At 40.3% G+C, this 25,781-nt stretch overlaps 1 protein-coding gene across 1 annotated transcript in view; it reads right to left on the bottom strand.

Moving 5' to 3' along the window:
- The window catches only part of arid3c (AT rich interactive domain 3C (BRIGHT-like)), a 97,182-nt gene extending 76,420 nt beyond the window's left edge, over positions 1–20,762 (bottom strand). Inside the window, exons 1-2 of the mRNA XM_079686842.1 lie at positions 20,554–20,762; positions 19,641–20,282 (exon numbers count right to left, since the gene is read on the bottom strand). Coding sequence (XP_079542968.1) covers positions 19,641–20,282; positions 20,554–20,586 — 675 coding nt within the window. The 5' untranslated portion in view covers positions 20,587–20,762. The remainder of the gene's footprint in view (positions 1–19,640; positions 20,283–20,553) is intronic.
- Between the last annotated feature and the right edge of the window lie 5,019 nt (positions 20,763–25,781).

Raw genomic sequence — 25,781 nt, 5'->3', positions numbered from 1 at the left:
TTAACTTCTGCCACTTTGGGCAAGAGGTTTTTATTTCATTTCATAATGTTGAGAGGTAAGTGGTCCATGTCCACCACACCCTTTACATAAAAGGCTGTAGCCTCATGTGCTCAAACACTAATCTGTTATTTTAATCTTATGTTGATCCCCTCAGTGATCTCTGACCAACTTAGGTATGTAGGAGCACTAAGAAGCGTTCTGATGGGCAGCGGCTCACAAGTCGGTCAGAGGCCGTCAAACAGAGCTTATGCCAAACAGAAACAAAGTGTCAGCAAGCCCATGCTAGATTTCACAGGAGTACACGCCGATTAAAGAGGATCGCATTACATGGCGGGGCCACATTCTTCAAGTTACTGCACAAACCCACTGTGTTCATACGATAAGACTTCTGTTGCTTTCACATCATCACCTATTCTTCCACCAAACAAACCCACAGTGTCACAATACCTAAATCAAATTTATAAATAAGTAAGGGATGTGCAACGAGGCGGTCAATAGTAAAAAAGGACACAGGTGGTGACAAGGATCTCAACGGCTACCTACTGAATTAACCAGCGACTTGATTCACAATATTGATTTAAAAATTATTTAATTTATAAAACATGATCATATTTTCGGCTTAGAAAAATGGTCCATAGATCCGCAGCCTCTTAGCGAGAACTTTAAACTTTTGAAACTTCCAAATGGACCAATCAGAATTTAGTATCAACTAACCATCAAATTAAAAGGAAAAACTTTCAATTTTCTTTTTAATTATTCAGTTGTATCAATTATTTTGATCGTCAACCAATTCATCTGTTTTCACGAGACCAACTCTCCATACTTCAAGACGACAGAACAATGATAACTGTAAAATTTCCATCTGTCCCCTCTTATGCAAAGAAAAACTGCCTTTTGGATCATGAAGTGATTACTTATTTACAGGTCTTTGTTGTGTTTGAGTGAAAAATACTAACTACTTCTGTCATTCGGCTTCATCTGATAGCTTTTGTTGTTATGGTAACCTCAGCCTGTGCTGTCACTAAAGAAGATGTGGAGTCCCATGGTCTCTTAATCACATTTCAGGAGAATTCCCAAATGCTTTTGGGGTGTTCCCTCACTGTAGTGTGTTCTATAGGTGTTACTGCATGTAACAACGAAACAACTCCATTGGACTCCTTTGTTTACTTCTGTTAAATTATGACATCACTATGTAACACTCACACTTCTATTGGCTAGCGCTCCAACACATAGTATGTGTTAGGCAAAGGGGCGGGACATCACTACGCGGTTGTCCAATCAGAACAGAGCCGGCCAGCTAACCAATCAGAGCAGACTGGGCTCTGGTGAAAAGAGGTGCTGCAGCACAGTAGAGGTGTTATGAAACCTGAAAAGAAGGATAATAGGGCCCCTTTAAATCCGTACTGTGGATGTCTGTTTATTTCTTTCTAAATATCCAGTAACACATTTCATTCAAATGTATTGATTTTCTTTTGGTTCAAAACAATCAATTCACTGAGTGCTTCAGCATATTGGCTTTAAGGTCCCATGTCATGCTTTTCCGGTTATTACTCGTCCCCTTGTGTGTTATGTAGCTTTTTATGCATGGTCTGCAGAGTCACAAACCCTCAAAGTACACCTTGTAGCGAGTAAAACTCTAACAGAAAAGACCTGTCTATGCTGCCCCAGAACACCACGTTGGAGATTTCTCTTTTCTTCCTGGGTACAGTGACGTGCCCATACCCAAATGGACACATCCGTGGAGCTGTTACGTTAAGTCCGCGGAGCCGTTAGGTTCCTCACACACACACACTCAATCTTTTCTCAGCTGCAGCTCCGCCGATATCTCCTCCCTGAGACGGCGGGACGCGGCGAGGCTGTGAGTCGGTGTGTGAGCACACACACAAACTCCCAGCTAGGCTGCGGGTGTGTGTGTGTGTGAATTTGGAAAATTGCACAGTATAAATCTATTCTAGTAGACCTCAACAATGGAATTATGATCAGTAGAAATGGCCATGACATGGGAGCTTTAAGGAAAATTGGATTTGAGTTCTAAAAATAAAGGGGGAAAAACACAGGATGCTTGTGATGGATATAATCTCAGCCAAGCGCCACCTATAGTATATAGTTAGTATTAAACGGTGAAGCATGCAGCCTCACCTTATTCCTCTCATGTTAATACTGAGTATTGGTTTGACATGAAGAAGAAGGCCCCTGTCCACCAACATCCTTCCTCACACAATCATATGAGGCTCGACTCCAACAAAACAACGGCACTTTTTCCTACTGCTGACTCCCTCACAAATTATATAGGTCTCCGCTGGCTTTTTTCCAACAAGGTCAATATTGATTTTTCATTCCCATGTGAGCAGCACTGAATAATCTTTTCCATGTCTATTTCTTACTTTGCTGAGACATTTGTCATCAGTCTGGATAGGACTGGAGATAAAATTGGTGAGGCTCCTTTTTAACATCATTAGGTTTCATTCTGGAGAAAATAGGATAATGTCATCTGTGCTGGCTGTGAAAAATAGCTGCTTGTGTCAAATAAACCTGGATTTACACATTATTAATGGGATCGCCATTTTCCTTAGTGTCCTGGTCGTGGGTGAATCAAAGTGACCCATTTATTTCCCCATGGCCCCCCACCAAGCTGGCCATAAATTAAAGCTCCTCTTGCTGCACTGCTAGCCTTCCTCTGTTTGTACAACGTGTTTTCTCAAGCAATCTCACCAGAAGGAAACAAAGACAGGAAGTACAACTGCTTCCTTTTTTCGCACTGAGGAATCCATAAGCACATTAGGAACTATATCTAGTTTGTATTGATTTCAGCTACACTTCGGCTTGAATTTACTGATTGCTTCTCTGACCCTGTGAACAAAGAGCACACTTCTATCTGGATTTCTTTGTCACAACTAAAATGACACGGAAATGTCTCTATTTATCACCCAGTGTCCATGCAGTCACTTATTGTTCTTCCATGCCTCTGTCCTCTTTTCATCCCTGTTTTTCCCGTGTGTGTGTTACGATTCTTGTAGCAAGCCTGGACAAAGAACCATGCAAGCAATTTCCATGTGCCAATAAGTTGTGGAATTCCTCTGGGACCTCTCTATAAACAAAGGACATGCTGATGTTTAATATCATCTTCAGTACATGGGATCCATAAAGAGCCTTGCATTTATCATCATTACATTTCAATCACTACTAAAAGATTTTTAACATCAGTTATTGTTGTATTTTCAGGCTTGGTGAGTAATGGATTACAAGGAACAGGATTTGGGATACAAAAAAAAGTAACTGTATTCTCTTACAGTTAAAAAACTTAAGACACCCTATCAGATTTATGTTACACTTCTATAAAATGGGTATTACTAGCAGGATTAGAATGTTACAAAAAACCTGAAAAGAGTACAGTATATTGTAATACAAAAGAGCACATTTGTTTTCAGGTAATTAGTTATTGTAACATAAACTATTTATTTAAGACACCCAGAAACCCTGGCTGTTCCTCAAAGACTTTTGGTTGACCAACTCAACCAACAAGTTTTAATCCTATAGACACTCGCTTTGTTTTAAAATATTACAATTGCAGCTTAAATGTTGCTTTCCATTCTTTGTTATAGTTAATAAATAGCACATATTATCTCTTTCCTGGACCACCTGCAATTGACATCCCACCTCTATAGCTCGTCTAGAATGCAGCAATAAAAAACGTGGCTTATTGAAAGTAAATGTATCTGCAGGATCTTGTGGTTTGGAGTTCTATTGTAAGAAGCTTTAAATAGAGTGGCAGCTAAATGAAATCATTATTTGAAACAGAAGACTTTCTCATGTGAATGAACTATTTCTGTGCACCTCACCATCATTTGACAAACATTACATTATTATTACGTTTCCTGACTTCTATCCATACTATCATAAATCCATAAGCCTTCAAATTCATGGATCTGTTGCCGCAACCAGCCTTCCTGGATTGTAAATACCAAATCAATTCATAGTGGATCAATCTGCTGCTAGATAAATTGACAAATGTGTTTACTGTCAGAAAATAAAAAATGTTCCACCTCAATTATTTGCCTAAGACTCCATTAAATTGCTTGTTTTTGTAAAGCAACACCCCAAAGCCAAAAATATATACATTTTACAAATAAGATAATGAAAAGCAGAAACATCCTCACAATGTAGAAACTGCATAAATGAAGTTATGGCATTTTTAATGATAAATGACAGCATTAATCAACCACTCAAAGCGCTTTTACAACTCATGTTAGCATTCACACACACAAGGTGCCACCTGTTTAGGAGAAAATAACATTTACCCTCTCACACACGGTTATTTTGTCACATAGTGGCACACCATTGACTACAGCATTAGGAGCCATGGAGTTCAGTATATTGGATATTTTGTCATTTTGATCACTTGACTTAGGGCTGCTCGATTATGGCAAAAATCCTAATCTCGATTATTTGGGTCAATAATTGATATCACGATTATTAAAAACGATTATCCATTTACTTTGAAAAGAACCATTTATTGAAAAAAAATTGTGAACAGTATGTTTTTAACAGTTGATTACCCTGAACTTTAACTATAATTCAACTGAAAAAAGAATTAAAAAAAAAAAGAATTAAATAAATAAAAATAATAATAAAATAATTATCGTTTTATTTCGATTACGTTGTTTTCGTAATCGTTGCAAGCCAACATCGTAATTGCGATTAAAATACGATTAATTGAGCAGCCCTAACTTGACTGCTTATTCATTATTATTAAGTGGGTCCAAACTCTTTCCTGGATTGTTTTTATTTTAAAATCGTCTGTCCTGTCAGGTTTGTTATTACAGGGGCTTTTCAGTTTTGTTACATGAATGCAATGTTTCAAGAATGCAATAGTGGCATCACTGCAATAGCATTCGTTACATTGGGTTGCATAACAAAACAACTACTAAAAATGTCTTGCTGTCTCAAATATAATAATACTCAACAAGACTGTTTAGTGTGATGCAGCATAACAAGGTGCAGATATTGTAAAGAGTTGAACAAAAATGTAATCTCTGATTAAATAGTATAAAAATAATACATTATCGAAGTTGAAAGACAATACATTTTAAAGAGGGAAATCACCATTCACATCACATGACAGCAGATCTGTCTGCATTAGTGTTCCCATCTTAATGTGTAGTCATGACTAGCTGGTGCAGTTGATAGATGAAGCTGCCACATTAGCACAACAGTTCTCACTAAGACGATGGATGGATTGATGGTTAGAGAAGAATTACCAATATGGAGATGGACATGGAGAAGTGTGTGTGCAACTCCTAATGGAGAGGGAAGCCCCTCTACATTAATGTGTGCTGATGTTCTGCTTCATTTGTCAACAACTGGGATTAAAGAAGCAGAAGCACAACACAATCAGCTGAGAGCAGACAAAGAACAAGCAGGAGCCACTGTGTTATCCCTTCACATATCTCATATTATCCAGATGATCGGATGCTCCTAACGCTGCCTGACGACGGAATAAATATCTCAAGGATCATGCAAATCGTCCTCACTGATTTCCCTGTAAATTTGCTTTACGTAACACAATGGCCAGAAGAGAGTTCCACCCTTCCTCCATCTTAACTGATGACAGTGGAAGATTACAGAATTTGATTATTGCTTTGTGTAAAAGCATAGGGATAATCCTAAAGCCTTTTTTGCATGTTGACTACAAGTTAAGTCAGCTACTAACTTAGCTGTTTCTAGATGGCATAATCAGCAGAAAGAAAATACGTCAAAGCAAAGTAAATCAACCTGGCATTAAAACATTTTATCACAAAAACAAATGGTGTGGAATTAAGCACTACATTGGGAAAATAAAGTCAACATGACTTCAATAATCACACATCGGTATCATTACATACTTTTAGCTTTCATCACATCCAAAATGTTACTATTGAGCTTATTTAGCTTTAAGGCTTTTAGCTTTGGCCTTCGGTAAAATAGGGGGTGACTGTTTTTCAAAGCTTTTGTATTGAACATTTGAACAAATATAAGCTAAAACTTGCAAAATAAACGTTTGTATTTGGCTGCTACATTCTCTACTTTGTTCCAAAGAGTCTTTGGGTGTTTCTCAATGTCGAGGAAGGCTCCTCCAGAGCCACTATTTCAAGGATCGTCATCGAGTCCCGCCGAAGGACTGTTCCAATGTCCAGGATCCTTGGAATTCTACAGAGGCCGGCGTCCTTCGTTGCAGGACATTTCAAGGCTGCACATGTGTATCCTCCGCAGTCTTGAAATCCCCACAATGCTTTGCGCACGGACCAATTCACAAATCTTTGGCGGAAATTGCGCTCCATCTAAGGCGGGGCCTCGCATATGACGCACACCTGCACACCTGTTAGCCTGTTCCACCATTCTTCGTTTTCCGAGATTAGGAAGGATTCTTGCCTCGCTTCTGAAGGACTTGACTCGGAAGACATGTCCTACCAAGGAAGTCTCCTCGACATTGAGAAACACCCTCTGTTTGCCTTGTGTTAGCTTGATGCTAGCTGTAAAAGCAGTGTGTACCCGCTTGATTATATTTAAGTATTAGTAATGCTGTGTTTCAGTTTGGATAATCTCCTTAGTACACTGCATGTCACTCACTTTGAACATTTGCAGTATGTGAATTTTGGCAGCGTTGTTTCGAATCACATGAAGCTGTTTAACGATTGACGCTGTTACCTAGCTAGCTTGCTACGATCAATCACTTTAGCAAATCATTACAGACTGCCCAATGAACCCTATTAAATTCACGGTGGCTTCTTCTTGTCAACAGTATGGAAATGCGTTAATTAAATTGTCAAAAGACTCCCAAATGTTTAACTTTTATATGTAAAGTCAGTGCTGTATTAACCAAAATCGCGGCTGATCGTGTCACTTCCATTATATAGCTAAGACTGCGATTGTTGAGGGCCTACGAGTGCACCATTCAAGTATTCATAAGGCACTGTGTCTCACATTGGGATGCACTTGTGCCCTCAAAACAGCAAATATAGGTAGGCTATACAGAAGTATGTGATTTGGGACACAACATAAGTGTAGATCGGAGTATAATGCTGATTTATTTCATCAAATGTCATTCAGTACTGTAGGCGTAGCTCCTGCATGTGTGAGTAATCTGACATTGCTCCAGTTGATTAGTGACTGCGGAGGCTATCTCAGTAGAGTGTCACCTCACACTTCTCTATCAGCCAGAAAGGGTATTGTCTTTCCATGGGGCTGCAGTGGTGCGAGAGCAGGGCAGGAAACATGAGCAGCAGCTATAGTTAGGCTGATGTCGCCCTGTCACTCCCAGCCAAATGAGTGTGGGGAGGGGGGCTGTGGTGGCATCTGAGATAGCAGGTCAGTGTGTGTGGGGGGGGGAGATAATCATTAGTGATGGGGGGGGGGGGGGGTAGTTAGTGACTGCCATGAACACTTGAATGGCAGCCCTCTGGCTCTGCTCGGCTGGAGGAAACACTTGATTGTATCTCCCTGATAGTGGAGTCAGCAGCAAGATCAACAATGGTGGGTGTCAGGTAAATGCAGGAAGAAAATCATAAATGCAGAGGATTAGACAGATATATAAAAGATAAAATAAACTAAAATACCATTACGAATAGGGTGTATTTTCAGAACAATCTTGTATTGGTAGTAGTAGTGCCACATCTTGAATTGAATTTGTAAAATGTCCCTTGTACAATGTTTAGACACACTTACTTGTAAGATTGGTATTGGGTCATTTGGTATTTTCAGCCAGCTACAGGGAGTTTATAATCTATAATTAGAAGTTGCCCAAGGTGGGTTTGTAATTAGGTGATTCTAGTGAGAATTACTTTGTATTAATACATTATATTGTGACAATCACCACTTCCCAACTAGTACTTTTGCAGATTGAGCAGACTTTTTGGACAGGGTGGGATGCTTAGAAGTGACTATATGTGACCTCAGTATAGTATAAGTATAGTATATTTTACGTAACATGCTAATATCAGATCCTGGTGCTTTCTGTGCCTCATGACTATTTGCTTCTACTGGGCCCATGTCAGCAGTCCTTCACAAAATCACTGAGGTTTTCTTTCTATGACCTGACAGATGAGTGATTTGTAATACCAGTAGAAAGTAAACATATGGTCATGTTTCTCCATTGTTCCAGCTATATGAGGGTTGGACAGTAGGTTAAAGGTTTGCTGACAAAAAGGGAGTCGAACTATACTTTACGACAAACATGCACATTGAAGGGTGCTTAAATAAAAAATGCATGCAAAATCTCTATAGAGTACACCATGCAAATCACATGCAAAGAAGCCATGTGTTGATTGATGTCAGGAAGATGATGAACAAAGCAGCTCCAAACTCCGCCTACTGGTTTATTTTAGTGACTGTATCTTTCTGTCTCCTCACATCCCCTCAATACTCATCTCAGATTTGACTAATGTTTTTACCCACCTCCCATGGCATTGGTAGCCAGATGATGGTGTATAGCTGTGTCTCTAAGCATTATGAAAATTCCCCAGTAATCGGGATTAACAGAGAGGTTAATTAATTTATGTTGCACCTGATCTTGGTGAACCATTGGCCCGGACAGATCAGAGCGGACATGTCCAGATTACCCTCAATCTGGAGCCGCAGCAGAGAAACTGAGACCACGGCGCTAAGCTGCACACACGTCTGCTTCTCTATCTGACATGAGAGTATATTGGAGAGCACTGATACACGGGGGCCCCTCAGGCTTCAATAGGAATGTAATGGCATGCATTATGCGCACACACACACCTGCACAAACACATTAATCTATGACAGGAGGTACAACAGATGGAACTGGTGTGTGTATCTCTTTCTGTGTCCGTCAGCTTGTTGCCATTTCTGCATTTACGGCCACCCCCACCTTTAAAATACATGCAGTATATCGATTCATGTTTCAAACCTTCCCTAGGTTCAAATGAGCACAAGTTGTCTACAGTACCAGGTTCTACAGGAACATCTCAGCCGCTACTAGAAGGTGGAGTTACCACACAGCAGACCTCTTATTGGTCAGAGATAATTGCGGTTACCACTTAATATCATCTTTAATAGGCCGCGCTCCTTTTTTTCTTATTCACTCGATGCATATTTTTTATAATTCTCAGAATTTGAACATTTGCCGTACACTCCACTGTCAGTAAAAAGAAGTGCATAAGTTCCCGAACTGTGCAGTTAGTTGTAATGACTTTGTATACTGCAGGGTAGCTTGTGAATTTACTCCAGGTGTAACTAAAGTCTGATTTACGAGTTGATTATATTTCTCATCATTCATCCAAATCTGTAAGTAATATTTCAATAAATGTTGTGGAGTAAAAGTACACGGTTTACCTCTGAATTGTAAGTACAAAGTAGAGTAAATGTACTTAGTTACTTTACACCATTGCCATCTTATCCGCAGTACAGAACGTAACTAAATCAAGTAAAGGACCTTCTACTGAAAGTCAGTTGAGTGGAGCATTATTATACGGTATACATGAAATCCCCATACTGTGTTATTCTGAACCTATATGCTCACATACTGTAGGCTTATTTTGGAAACTCTGTCAGGAAAGAGAACACTTCAAAGTGCTCATCATACAAGGATCGATTGAGCAGCAGCGACAGATCCTCCTCAGCGCACCGCGGAGACCTTGACACACAAACACACTTTTATGGCAGCAATCTAATCTGCTAGCCTGGCGTTTGACTATCAATGATTACTCAATCTGCTTAGTGCAAAGCAGCTACCCAGGTGGCACATGCACATCCCTAGCCATTGACTGTACAGCTTTTGATTACATACATTGGGTCACAAAAATGCTGATTGGCCATTACAGTGAATGCAAAATGAGGCTGAAGGTCGCCTATATTGAAGAATCAGTGAATTTTCTGTCTTTGTTATCTGTGGCCTCTGCAGGGAGGGAGCGATCTGTGTGCACGTCATACTGGCTCTTACACACAGTCTTCAGAACATCATGTAGGATTCATTCTTGGTTCATGATAATGTATTCACGGCATCACCATCCTGCTCACTTAAAAACATCTCAATCTTATTTTAGTAAGTCATTTAGTCTCAATCATTCTCACTAAAGAAACGTTTCAAGTTGATTCGACTGCTGCAGTGTTTTACAACAGATGTTTTTGTTTGTGGGTTTTCTGGGGAATTAGAACACAAATACTGGTTTGTTGGTCCAACCATCATGACATTCAATGAGTCAAAACTGAGAGCATAAGCTAATTCTTACTGTTTGGTATTTCAATGTTTATTTATTAAAACTACATTTAATTAATTGGCTGACATTGCACATTATTGAACTTGTTGAATAAGAACTTTCCCAGGGACACTTTTTGGTCTTTATTTAGATGGGCCCAAGACCCTCCCTGTGCTGATTCCTCTTTATGGTTGTTTCCCTTTGTGGATAACCAGAAACTAGGTATTTAAAATGTTTCAGCAAGTTGACTTTCCTAATATTATGGATGGCTTCACAAATGTTAACCTTGATTGCATGCCTTATTATATAATAATATAATATAATAATCAGATAATATGCTTGCAATACTCTCGTGCAAAGCAAATAAAGAGATGTGAATGGATGCCTAAAGTTGTGAATTAGTTCTAGATGGAGCAAATTGAGGTCTAGCAGCATCCATACATATACAAAATGGTTTAACCTGAGCCAAACTATGACTGGACTGAAAGGATCATTGCCTCGACATCAAATGAATGAAAATTGCTGGAATACTTCACTGGTTCTGGTTGATATTCAGTGGGAAGACACCTATAGTTGATTTTTCACATTTTTCACAAACTCTTCATCACATTTATTTTCAGCCTTTGGTTTGTGTGACATCGCCCCCTCTTAGAGGGCCGCCTCCAAACCCAATAATCAACCCTTAAGGGCCTCTCAGGGCCCCATAACTAACGACATGAAGCACTGCACCATTTGATTGTGCTACACCACATTTCTCTTATAACAAGGTTAGCAGCAACGATATGGAGCACAAAGATCTAAAAACTGATACACATGCATTTAATCAAATGTTAACACGTCGTCATGGTAATTCTGAGGGCCTCCCCAACAATGGCAGGATGGAAAAAGCCAGTCAGAGACGCAGCGGTGAGGCAATGTTTGCCCAACAGTCAGGTCTCGTAAACAGAGAGGGGGGCTTTTGCAAGCAGCTGCAGAAATTCCAGGCTGCTGCGATTAAAAAGTAACACCCACATCGAGGGTTGGGGGGGGGGGGGTGGTGGGGATGTTTGAACAAGCTAACCCTGCCTCTGTTTTAATGAAAAGAGAAGAGCCATTTGCAGAGAAAACAAGTACGTCTCACAGCGCACTGAGTGGAGCTCAGCCCAACTTTCACTGCTAACTGAGACACAGAATGAGTAGAGGAGCCACAGCTCACTCCAGTGTGTGTGTGTGTGTGTGTGTGTGTGTGTGTGTGTGTGTGTGTGTGTGTGTGTGTGTGTGTGTGTGTGTGTGTGTGTGTGTGTGTGTGTGTGTGTGTGTGTGTGTGTGTGTGTGTGTGTGTGTGTGTGTGTGTGTGTGTGTGTGTGTGTGTGTGTGTGTGTGTGTGTGTGTGTGGGTGGGTGGGTGGGTGCGTGCGTGCGTGCGTGCGTGCGTGTGTGTGTGTGAGGGAGGGGAAATGAGGAGATCAATGTCCTAATGATACCAGGGTTCCTGCAAGTTGCATCAATTCAGTGTTACAATGTTTCAGGACCCTTTCAATTGTTATGTGAATGGAAAACATATACATTTCATCGATTGCTTGATTCATTTTCTCATTTAAAATAAATCAAAATGGACTGTTTAATGCGGGGCAGTCCCGTCGCTGAGTGGATACAACGCCAACAATTAGCCCTCTGCGCAAAATAAAATTTTAAATGCAGTCAAATGAGAAAAACTAGCATTTTATATGGAAGCTTATGTGTGTTAATGTATACCTTTTTATAAAATGTCTGTGTGTGTAAGTAGATTAAGAAAATCCAATTCCTTTTACGTGTACAGTACCCCATACAGTACTTGTCCAGCAAACTGATTCTGATAATGATAGTCTTACAATAGATTGGCACACAGGGACCATCTACAAAATAGGACTACAAGAAAAGGACCTTATTTGACCCTATAGTAGCCTACAAATGTAACATTACTGATGAATTTGCCATTATAAGACAAATACCAAAAAACAACAGAGTGAAAGTCGAGCCAGTTGACCGTATAGAGTGGTACAGTGATTTATCACATGGGCTCCCTCGACAGGATTTTTCCGTTGGGTTCCGTATCATTGCAGACAAATCTGTGGCAAACACAGATTTATGACACTTACACGTTTTGTTCATGAGGATAACCTCTACTAACACCACTTCTATGTCGCAATTGCTGATGTAAAAAGCTAACCTAAGGCTATAAACGAGCTACATTACTGTCGCATGGCTGCACATCACCAGCGCTAAGCTAAAGGCGGCTAATGTTCAGCGTGACGATGTTTATTAGTCTCATTCTGACACGTTAACTACAGCCGTTTTTTTAGGAAACATAGAAGCTTTAGACATTCACAAGTGGGTTGTTTGCTGACACATTTTATGTTGTAGAGAAAAACATGTTAATCTGTTATTTCAGGCATATTACCAAGAACAAGTTGTAACAAAAAGGTGATTTTGAGAAGAGGGAACAGGAAGTGGTAAAAAAACGACGAATTTCTGCACCAATGTGGTAGTAATAAAACTCAATGACATACAAAAAACTGAAACTTTGATTTTAATTCAATTTAGATTTCCAAATACGAACCATCGGAGGGGGGGGCGTGATTAACCTCAGCAATAACAGTTTATTTGGGGGTACGGCGAAGAGAATAAAGTTGTAACAAGCAATAGCGCTTCAGCACCAAACACTTATATAAAGTGAGGCAACACTAACCAGGCAGACTGTCATGCTGTTTGTTTAAACCTTACTTTAATGACCATCCGTTCGCTGATATTTCCCTGTTTGAAGACCAGCACACTGCCTCATACGATTTCCTGTTGTTTTTTATTATATCAGCTATCGGTTGGAATCAGTACATGGGCTACACAAGTAAAATCATAGTGAAAAGAATGCCGAAAAAATATGCCACGATATGATAACAACAAACAGTCAAGATAGTCAGAGCTTCAGTTGCTATGCTAACATCACCTGTCTAAGGAAGTTTAATAACAGCGTTGTAATGCCAAAAAGGGTCAATTCAACATGAGCATCGACTCGTCGCAATCCCCTATTGTTGTGACTGGCGTTGGGGAGAAAATCCGCGACGTAAACGGTGATGTCATGACGCAGCACCAGTTGGGCTCTGAGCGGTGGAAACATAACTGGGGCCGGACCGGTTCGGAACCAGAAAAGTACAAGCACGGAGCTAGAACGGGAGCTAGTTTGGTGCGAAAGGGGTAACACACACACACACACACACACACACACACACACACACACACACACACACACACACACACACACACACACACACACACACACACACACACACACACACACACACACACACACACACCCACACACACACACACACACACACACACACACACACACACACACACACACACACACAGATCCCAGCATGTTTTGGGTGTGAGCCAGGCTGGAATACCACCAGATCCAGTTTCCTGCATTTCCTGAGCCTCTGCCAAAGCTCTCATTGCCTTGCATCTTTTTTTCAAGTACAAGCACGGAGCTAGAACGGGAGCTAGTTTGGTGCGAAAGGGGTAACACACAAACACACACACACACACACACACACACACACACACACACACACACACACACACACACACACACACACACACACACACACACACACACACACACACACACACACACACACACACACACACACACACACACTTCCGATCCTCCTTTCACTCGTTCACTTCTGTTCCCCTTTACCCCACCTGTCCGTGTGGCAGCCCTGTGTATAAGTATGGCACAGTGAAAGAATCCAGGAATGCCATTAAAGCATTGCCGGTGACGGAGCACATTTTAAAGTGGCCTACAGCTGTTAGATGAATATGTGGAGAAAGGTTCCTGGAGGGGCGCTGGGGCCCCACGTGCTTCACCTATTGACGGTCTTGCCTGATGTAAAAAGAAACGTTGCTACAGTATGTGAATGATTCAAGTTTTACAGTAGCTTCTTGAGATCAGACTGGGTTTCCACATCCCTGATAGAATGTTGAAGCGGGAGTTACGGTGCGGAGCATGTGTCTCTTTCAAAGAGGCTCTCCCTGCTGGGTTTTATGGTCACATTAAAGTGGATGGTGCAGGGGTGGGGGGGAAGGGTCAGATTGAAGGGCTGATTGTTTTTCAAGATGAGCCCTTGGATACATGGCTGAGAAATACTAAAGAAACAATCCATTCTTTACCATGAATACATCTCACTGAACTGTACACTTGTTGTAGAGTGGTGAACTTCTCCAGGCATACATTTGCTTCCATTCATTTCTGTGTAAACCCCAGAATGGATGTTCACTGTGCTGATTTACGCACATTCCAGAGTGTGTTAATTGATTTTTCAAGCACACAGCAAGTGAATGGAAATGAACAGCTACATGGAGTTAGCTTGGATTAATGCTCCCAGAAGCTGTCAGATAAAGAAGAATGACAGAAACAGGAAATATGCTTATTTTCTTTCATATAAAACAAACACCGTTCCTCAACACGCTGAAAGCAGTACTTTATTTTTATTTTGTGAAGAGGTATAATACATTGAATATTTCTGCTCGACATCTCAAGTGCTAACCAGAACCACGAAAATAAAAAGATCCCTCACCTCAAAAATGTATCCAAACAGTTCCATTTGCATTCCTGCAGCAAGGAACAGCTTTCTGAAACAAAAGCTTAACCAATAAATTGTCTGGGTTTATAAATCGGCCAATTTGAGTTTATGATGGATATTTAGTATCTATGTTAACTGATATGCCAATACAGAAATGCAAAGTTACGTTTGAGGTGGTTTAGAAACAGTTTCACCTCCAGAGAGCACTGACATGTTCATTCTTACACCAACACTCTATGTAGCACATACCTGGTCACAATTCTTGAAATACCACATTTACGGGATTCTCATTGACAATGTTTGTTGCCTGGGAACAACCAATGGAAATGAGTATTTCTAATGTAATAAGATTAGATTACATATACTTTATGGATCCCAATTTGGGATAATAATAAACTAAACGTATATGATGTGTACATGAATAAAAGGCTTTAAATTGTTATTTTAAATTATCTATATATCAATACCAGTATCTGCCTTCAAAATGAAGCCCTCATTGAAACCGAATGAAAGATCAATAGAAAATGCATTGAGAAATTGGCAGAAAGGTTTAATGTTTTGATCTAAGATCTGGTCCTTCAAAGAATCCTCATGAAAGCAATCCTGTGATGCGTTTGTGGCCTCACTGCACAGTTCCCTTACACTCGTCAATATTTGGCTATAGGCTACCATATAGTCTATATTCTATATAATAAATCAACGATACAAAGTCTCTGTTTTTACACTACTTATTGGGGAATAGAGCCATTTAACAAATATCTTATGAATTCATCTTGTCTGTTATTGCATGCTTGAGTCTAAACAACTGAATTCATTGCCATATTGGTAAGATTTAAAATCTGTTTTCAATTTGAATCCACTTCAAAAACCACTGACAGTATTTTAAATAAGCTATAGTAAATTCAGTAGCTGCAGGTGAATAAAGATGACTGTTCTGAAAACATTCACCTGATTTGCCTAAAAGGACTCATTTTGGCATTGTTGATCATTTGGGTGGCCCGGGGGGGGGGATTGAAATCATACACCGGTACAGCTGACGCTCCCACTCCACCACTTTTCTATAGTTGTTGGAAAAGCAAGCTGGAAGAGGTACAATCCACAACAAGGAGTGGCTCCGTATACTGACACATCGTGACAGGGAGATGTCTCGTCTGGTTCACAATCAGTTTTACTGTCTGTCTGTGGCGTTTTTAAGAAGGACACAGGACACGAAACTGCTCTGAATTTGACTGATTTAAGAGAAACTGTTCAAACAAGTCCTTTCATCTCAAATTCAGAAATTCAGCCCTCAACTAACAATGAAAAAACTGAAATGCTGACTTTGATTAAATGCATTATGTCAACAGATTTCACCTAACTGTATTAGATTAGTTGAAAGCAATCATTTTATGTTTAAAAAAAACATATATATATATATATCAACTTACTTAATAATAAAGTCAACGGTTCAGTTTTTTTCAGTGAAGCCTCTAGAAATGACTGTCTTTAAACAACACAGAGTAGGAGCACTGCATACTAATTAGGGAAATACATTTGACTGGAGGAAATGATTGAAGTCTGGTAGTATTGGACAATAATTCTTATGTCTGAAAAACAACTTGCTGATACACGTGCCGTGCCTTGCATTATCGCTTTTGAAGATGCATGATATTCTGCAGATAAAGGAGCAGCACTAATACAAAGATTTCCCATATAAGTATAGTCAGAAAATGTTCTCGTGATGCAGTGAATTTAGTGAAGAAATCATGCACATATATTTCAGGATCAGACTTTATAAGAATGTTCTTCAAATCCAAAAAGTGGTGACATTGTCTTTCTCTTCATTCCAGACTGTTCCAGTGCACTCTGAAAATCACCTTGCAGAGACCACAGCCCGCCACATGAACATTATAACTGCTTTCATTCTTCTTGGTCACATTATTGCCGTGTGGTAAAGCGCTGCAGATTACGATCCATGAGCACATTCAGCAGCAGAGGTTTGACAACACTAAAAGCAAGTTCAAAGTTTAGTCTATAGTGACCATTAAACACAAGGCTGTACATGCCAAAGATAATGCACTGAAAAAGCTGCAATGTTGACTTTAATTAAATGTATAGTGTCACAAATGTCACATAACGGTATTAGGATAGTTAAAAGGGATAATATTAAGTTGAACCTAATAATAATGGGTGGTGGTGGCGAAGTCGATAGGGAGTTGGCTTGGCAACTGGAAGGTCACCAGTTCATGTCCCGGCAAGACCAAGTGCCACTGAGGTGTCCCTGAGCAAGGCACTGCTCCCTGGGCGCTGTTCAAAATGGCAGCACACTGCTCCTAACACTAGGATGGGTCAAATGCAGAGAAACAATTTCCCCACGAGGGATTAATAAAAGTCCATCTATATTTAAACCTAATACTATGGCTTTCAACTAACCTTATACAGTTACATGAAATCTGTTGATATAACACATTTAATTAAGTCAACGTTTTAGTTTATTCAGTGTGCACTATTACATTTTCTTTCTGTAATTTTTAAGAGGATACTGAGAACTGTAATTTGCATGCTAACACATCTGCACGATTGTAAGTGTGTGTTGAAGAGAGAAAGCATGGCCGAGTGTGTAGCAGCACGCGTTTTTTGTTTCTGTTTCGTAATAGTTTGGCACAGAGCCGACTCCCAGACACACACAGAGACACACACACACGCACACACACACACACACACACACACACACACACACACACACACACACACACACACACACACACACTCCCAGACAGGGAGATCCCAGCATTTTTTGGGTGTGAGCCAGGCTGGAATACCACCAGATCCAGTTTCCTGCATTTCCTGAGCCTCTGCCAAAGCTCTCATTGCCTTGCATCTTTTTTGTCGTCAGCATCTTTTTCTGTCACCAGGAATTTATTTTATGTTTTACACTCTCATCTCTTTGTGTCGTCTCCTGCTGGGTCATTAAAACCAAAATAAGTTTCACCAGCTGCCTGTCATCATTCTGTACAATAAAAATGTAGGTTGTGGTTACCTTTTGTTTCTATTTAGGAATGGAAAATGTAATGTTATGTCAAAAAATATGTGTTTTTTTTTATATTTATGTTTATTAATGTAATGTTTTCTTGCCTGACACGCCTTCCTGTTGTGCCTGAGGTGAACACATGTGATTTAGCAGCTACTGTAAACACCGGCTGCTCCCATTTGGTTCAGATCAGATTAAAAGTTCTCCGCCTCACTGAGGCCTTTTTATATTTAACCCACATCTTGTTCCTATTTCCAAAGATGCATTTATTGCCTTCAAATGTGGTTTTGTTTTGCAGCTTTGAGCATGCTTACTATGCTGGCTCCACTCTGTCTGCCTAGCAGCCATAAGCATCCTTTTATTGTCCCATGACCATTACATTGAATGACTACATACAAATGACCCCGCAATAACTGCACATCATGAGGAATCCTTCAAGCGTGCTGCCTGATGGTACATGGAGCACGCATGTACGGATACAGGAAAGTATAAAAATAATAACTGGTAGATTTTAAATCTATTCGCTGAAGCTTTTCTGTTGTTTATAAGATGTAGTAACTTAAGAAATGAACGCTTACTTACCATCAGATCTCATTGATGGCAAATGTCAAGCAAGCTATCCACTAACATGACTATAGAGCTGAAGATTAATTATAAAATACAGCATTAATGACGCATAGATGTGAAGAGAAAACAACGATTGAGCGTTCTCTGCATACAATCATCTCACCATCCTCCACACATAATTGTCTCTATATTGAGGCTATTGGTTTCAGCCCCTATTTAAATTGCATTTCCATGCATTGGGCTTCTTTAATGTGCAGTGCTAATGCAGTCACTAATGTACACATCACATTTAGGGAAGTCTGTAAATGATCCATCATAAATAAAGGATGACATGGAGCATCCACAGTCGCTCACAGAGTATAGATCTGCTGCTGCCGGCTGGAAACATACACACAGCCGTATATCAATCAAATACCTCAGTGTCATTAACCAGCTGCTAACAAAATAAAAGAGCAAATCATGAATTCTTCTTTATAATTATTCAAATTCATTACAAATTACGTTTTCTAGATATACGACATTAACAGGAAAAACTTTTGGGCAATAGTTTGTAAAAAGTCAATTTGAGCGATCAAATATGGCAACTTGTCGAATGGAAATGTTTGAATATCCTTTTTATTTATTTTTTTAATGTACCATCAACATTTTTAACTGCTTTATTGCCATATAAATAATAGACAGAAGGGAAAGCCTTTTTAAAAAACCGGCAACCAGAAACGTGTTCTTGTTCATTGTAAATAGCTGAGTACTTTATAGTCTGTCATTTTAATACAGTTATATTAGTTTGTGTCCTATCAACTATTGCTTGTTTTGATGTAAATAAAGGAATCTGGAGCTGTTGTGAATCTTCACAACTTGTCAACTTGTGAGTTGTTCTTTTTATATCTGATCTACACTTTGATTATTATGCAATAATTTCGCAGTTTGTTAGAAAGCCTCATTCTAACAGAAACTGATTTTAACATTTAACATTTTCATTATTATCTGCAAATACATTCGACACAGAGCCTTTGGATAACAGACTCTTCATCACCATGTTTCTCTTCAGAATGCAAAATACAGCAACATGAAGTGACACTCCAAAACAATGTATCCAAATGCGTAAAGGAAGGCTAACATGGCACAAGCTTGTATTTTAAATAGATGACAAATCTAATGAAGAACCCGCATGGTTATTCAGAGCGCACATACATGACTGGAGAAGGTCAAACAGTGGAGTAACTTCGGCTACTTTCAGTGTGAGCAGCTCGGGCTGTCCTACCTGTTTGAACTGCTCCTCGTAGGTCCAGTCGTGGTGCTGGGGCGGGGGCGCCGATGGAGACTCTGCGTGCCGGCCCGAGGCGAAGGCCGCCGGGACTCTGGCCATGAGATGCATCGGGGTGCTCTTCGGAGGCAGGCAGGCTCCCTGGAGGAGCGAGGACTGCCGGTGCTGGAAGTGGTTCAAACCGATATCTTCTTCGCCCTCCTCGTCTTCATCCATCAGGTCCTGCTCATCCATGTCCTCTCCCTCATCGTCCCGCTCCCTGTCGTCGCTGCCCGGTCTGGAGCTGTCCTCGTCGGCTCTTCGGACCCCCATGTGTGGGAGCGTCACCCCGGGGGACGAGTTGGCAACTCCGGCGGCCAGGGCGCCGCGCATCGCCGCCTGGTAATGTCGGAAAGCCAGAGCTTGTTGGTGGATCTGGGACTCCACCATGGAGCGGAGGTCTTTCTCTGTCTCCGCCTGCCGGAGCTTCTCTTCCAGGGCCAGCCGCGCCGCCTGTTGCCGCTGCAGGTTCTCCATGACGGCTTCGAGCTTCATGCCTCCGCTGGCGGGCTGCTGGGACTGTGCGCCGGGGAAGAGGCTGTGAGAAGACGCGGAGGGAGCGGGCAGGGGTAGGCTGCTGGCGGACGAGAAAGAGCCTTGCTGCGGGGAGAGGGCGGTGGGAAATTATTATCAGCAGCACTTTATACGATTAAAACACATGCTCCACCAATTAGCCTCATTACACAGTTTGGCTCACCGCTGCTTTTTTTACTCATACAAGCGAACGTGACAAACTTCACTAAATGAGCCGATAAACTGTCGACAAACAAAGTTCCTAATGGAGTTACATTATTAGTTATGAATGCATTTGGAATAGAAAACTATGTAAAGTAGTTAGGTGTAATAATCCAATAGAAGCCTGGACCCTTACCAAAGCAGATTTAGTAGCTATATTATCAACCATGCTTCTGTCCGTCAGATGCGCCAGATATTAGGAACCGGATCACAGGAGTCTTGCTTCAGTCCGCGTAACGTTCCGCATTCAACATCCAGACATGTAGGTCTCGATAGGCGGAATAAATACTTGAAATGTGTTTGCTGCTGAATGCTGGAGCCCCGAGCTGCTCTGGCAACAAGTGGTGACTGTAGAGAGGATGACCTCTGGAGGTGGGGATCAGCCCCCTGCTCCATCTGCTAACTACACGTCAATATACTGACAGTATGACAGTAGGCCTATACTACAGGCTGAGGCGGACCGCTGCGACCTGGGGACACTTAGAATAAATATGACATAAAATGATTAAATGATCATTTATTCATGTTTTGTTTGATTTCAGTTGTCATAAACCACGGGAACACATTTAAAAATATATATGTTTAAAACGGACTGACTGTCTAAACATTTGAATACGCTGGTAATGCTGGTTCTTCATTGAAAAAAGTTCTTCATTGAAAAATGAAATAAAATATGTATAATAATAATAAATAATAATACAATTACTGTTTTGATAATTGTTACATTGAATTCATAAATAATAATCAAAATAATATTAATAATTATTCAAATGCATTTAATTTATTTCTGTCATTTTTATATTATATATTTTTTGTATTTGACTCTTTGGTGTGTTATTATATTGTGTTATGCGTGTTGCGCATTAAATCACATGTTAATTAAAGATAAAGTTAAGAGTCGACTGTCTAATTCTGTTTCCGACAAATCGAGCCAGCCTTTCTCATCATATTGATGCAAAATCCAGTTCTTTGATTTGCTGCACTGACCTTAACGTCCGGCTTCCACACCCCTGTATCAATCAGTGTGTACCTTTCATTATCACTACAATCAGAACTATCTTACCTGGGACGGGACACACCCCTCCTGCGGCTGCTTACACATGGAGAGTAAAAGTACACCTGTCTGCATATTTAACTCTGACATAATACAATTCTGCTTCTTCAGATGAGAGCCCACTCCAAATAACATTTTAGAAAGTCCTGCATTTCCAGTGTTTTATGATCACATCCAAAATCACGTCACTTTAACTCTAATATTTACTTTAAAAAATGTTGTTTAAAGTGAATTATACATGTCCATGTCTGCACTGTAGTCAAAATATCATTTCTGAGAACCCTTCAATTTGCCACCATTTACCACAGTGACCCTACAATTAAGGCTTAGTGTAAGGTAGGATATATCATTTAGCTGAAGCAAATCAATTATCATCAGCAGGGTCAGCACCGGCCGCTCATCTGTTCTCTCAGAGAAGAGCTGCTTCTCTGCACTTTGAGCCTCATTTAAAAAAGGTTTTCCCAACATCTACCTGAGCTATAAAACAGGTTTTATCAGTTTATCTACTACTTTCTGAGTTAAATGTCAACACTGTATACACTGAAAAAGCTGAAACGTTAACTTGAATTAAATATATTATGTCAACACATTTCACATAACTTGCATGTATTAGGTTAGTTGAAATCTGCTGACATAATACATTTAATTAAAGTCAATGTTTTAGTTTTTTCAGTGCATGTTTTCATGGAGTCATGACAAGACCAATTTCTGCCACTTTGTAAGCGATTTCCTCTTATATTGTTTGTTTGTAACCTTTATTTATCCAGATTGGTCCCATTGAGATTATAGATCTATTTTTCAAGGGAGACCTGCAGCAATTAGGTTCCACATGAAACAACATAAAACAATAGAGGATATCATACTACATATTTACAAGCTACATTTACATAGTTATCAACATTTGCAAATACCCATAGTTTCAAAGAGCATTTCACTTAGACTTGCTTTAAAAACATTCAGAGGAATAAAATTGCTCAGTTTCAATTTCAGCTGTAGACTGTTCCAAGCAAGTGGCGCTGCGCACATAAAAGCTGTCTTACCTAAGACAGTCCTTGCTCTTGGCACATCTAACAATACAACACACTCTCACTCCATAAACGTCCAGGAGCGACGCTTGGTCAGGGTCCCGTGGCGTGCAGTTGTGACGCTCCTAGGCTCCTTCAGCTTCATAAAGGGACGCAATAACTTCCAACTGATTGCAATGTACTGTATTCCCGCGGCGGGATTTGACGCTCATGGAAGCACGGCATTCGTTTGTGTCGGCTGCCCTTAAAGGCAATGTGAGCGTCCATTCCCATTGGATAACGGAGAATTGTACACCTGGAAGTAAGTATTCCCCTTGCTGGCGATTGATTTTACAGTGATATCTGCACTACTCATCGACCTTCGATTCGGAGAAACAAATATTTTTTCGGAGTAAAGGATGGCAGAAGACAATACACTATACCAGAATCCCCAGCTATCGTTTAGGACTACACCAGCGCCATATAGATATATAGAGATTCTCTCTATATGGCGCTGGACTACACCATGTGCTCTGTTTGACAAACCCCGTTTTTTTCACCATTCATTCCAATGGCTGGCGTCTATGTCACGTGAACTTCAAATGTCTCCCTGCAGAAGAAAAAAACATGGCCGAACTTCGTTTTATTTTCGGTGGAAAATGCCTATTTTAAAGTTAGTTTGGCCATTAAAATGCGTTTTGATGTCATTTGATGCGAGAAATATGAGTTGTTATTTCAGATTATGTGTGCAGTGGATGTACATGATCTTTAGTTTGCTAGTTATTACTAAGATTATTTCAGGAAATTGCGTCCATAGAACGTTTTCATTGTTACCAAGGTGGTTGCTCGGGACGCTGCTATCGATATTATAGCATTATGTTGTGTAACTGTTTAATGGTGTTATCTTTATTGCTACCCCCTTCCCCGTCAATGTATAGTGTTGGTCCACAGCGCAAATGTATTAGTTTAACAAAATCCGCATCTAAAATTGTGGCATAGATACGTTATTTTCCCCTGTGCAATTCCAGTCTCACATCTCACATCACATCGTCATAAACAAATACCGGAAACATACCGAAAACATTTTTTTAAAATAAAATAATACTTTATTCCGAGTGTGCTAGCTTTTCTCTTTGAAAGTCATCACATAACGGCATTGTAATACACGGTTCGGCTGCATTAAATATTAAATATCTGCCGTAGTTCTCTATTTATAGAGCCCTGATGAGAAGACTTAGACAAACATGAGGAACTGCCGCCAACACTGAAAACGTGACGTGGATCATAAATATATCAGCAATTAAACAACATCTTACATTTCTTTTCATGTTATAAAGCCGTGGAGGGCGGGAGTTTTGAGTGCGAGGTCAGGGTTTGAGGGAAAGAAATCAATAAAGTATGCTCTCAAATTTAAATATCACGCTCTTGAATAAAGATAGGGAATAACCCCCATAAAGGAGCCTAGGAGCGTCACAACTGCACGCCACGGGACCCTGACCAAGCGTCGCTCCTGGACGTTTATGGAGTGAGAGTGTGTTGAACAATACTACATCATGCGATCTCAGACAATAGCTGCTTGCAACTCTCTGTGTTATCAGTGAACAGATGTAATACGGGACTTTACCCAACAAAGCTTTATAAATAAACGTGTACAAATGACTGAGCCTCTTTATAGTAAGTGATGGCAAACCTGCCTTGGCATACAGTGTACAGTGATGTGTAAGTGCTTTACAATTAGTGACAAATCTCAGAGCACTGTGATAGGCGGCATCTAACTTGTTCAGGCAATAGGCAGGTGCATTCATATACAACAAATCACCATAGTTCAGTAAAAAGGTCACAGTGACTAGCCTTTTCCTGGCTTCAAAAGAGAAACAGGACTTGTTTCTGAAAAAGAAACCTAGTCTAACCCTCAGCTTTTTAAGCAGGTTATTGACCTGAAGTTTAAAAGTGAGACAATCATCAAGCATGATAGGTATTTATAACAGGCAACCACTTCAAGTATTATTCCTTGCACTGTTACAATATCCAAAACAGGCTCTGGTGTCTTTTTAGCTTTTGAAAAGAGCATTACCTTAGTTTTTTCAACATTTAAAGCTTTAGTTCAGAGAGCCGAGTCTGAATAATGTTAAAAACAGCCTGTAATTTAACACCAGCCTCCTGAATGGAGGTACCTGCACAGTACATCACGGTATCATCCGCATAAAAATGTAAAGTAGCTTCATCCACATTTTCACCTAAACTGTTGATATATATGGAGAATAAAAGTGGACCTAAGACAGAACCTTGAGGAACACCATTAGCAATGTTCAACCACTCAGAAGACAGCCCATCAAAGTGAACACATTGGGAACTTTCAGAGAGGTAGTTCACAAACCACCCCACTGCATGGCTGGATATGCCAATACTGAGTAGCCTCTGCTTTAAGATGCGATGATCAACGATATCAAACGCTTTGGACAGGTCAATAAATAGAGCTGTACAACTCTGCTTATTGTCTAAGATACTCGTAATGTCATTCACCACTTTTATTGTGGCAGTGATGGTGCTGTGTTTCTTTCTGAAGCCTGACTGATGTTTAGACAGGATGTCATTTGTACATAAAAACACCTTTACTTGTTCACTCACTAGGCGTTCGAGCACCTTCGCCAGAACTGATCATTTAGAGATTGGCCTATAGTTATTTAAAATAGTTGCTTCCCCTCCTTTTAGTAAAGGCAAGACATAAGCTGACTTCCATACTTTTGGAATTGCATTTGTGTTGAGGGAGAGGTTAAAAAGAGTATTGAGAGGAGGAGCAATAAAATCTGCAGCTATCTTTAAAAAGAAAGGTTCTACGTTGTCCGGGCCAGCCGGTTTCTTAGGATCTAGCTTGGTTAAGGCTTCATGAACAACATTAACAGTAAAAGGAGTAAAACTGAAAGGGTTTTCCAGACCACATTGTTCAGAGTCACGGATTGGGGTGTTCACAGAAGCAGAGTTAGTGACAGAATCAAACAGAGAACCGCAGGACACAAAATGCTCATTAAAGCAATTTAGCATAGTGGCCCTGTCCGATATAGTGCCAGATGCTGTGATAAGGCACGGAGGTAGCTCATTTCGGATCTCACCGGTGGATATTGATTTTATGGCTTTCCAAAATTTCCTAGGATTATTTAAGTTTTCTGTGGTAACTGACAAATAGTACTTCGACTTAGCACTTTTGACATGTGAAGTGAAGCTATTCCTTAGCTGCCTAAAACGCAGCCATTCTACCTCTGAGCCTGATTTCCTAGCCTTTGCCCAGGCCTTGTTTCTCTCATGAAG

Source organism: Notothenia rossii, assembly GCF_949606895.1.
Source record: "Notothenia rossii genome assembly, chromosome: 6".
NCBI lineage: Eukaryota > Metazoa > Chordata > Actinopteri > Perciformes > Nototheniidae > Notothenia > Notothenia rossii.
Note: the sequence above shows the minus strand (reverse complement) of the source record. Positions and strands in the feature narration are given on the sequence as shown.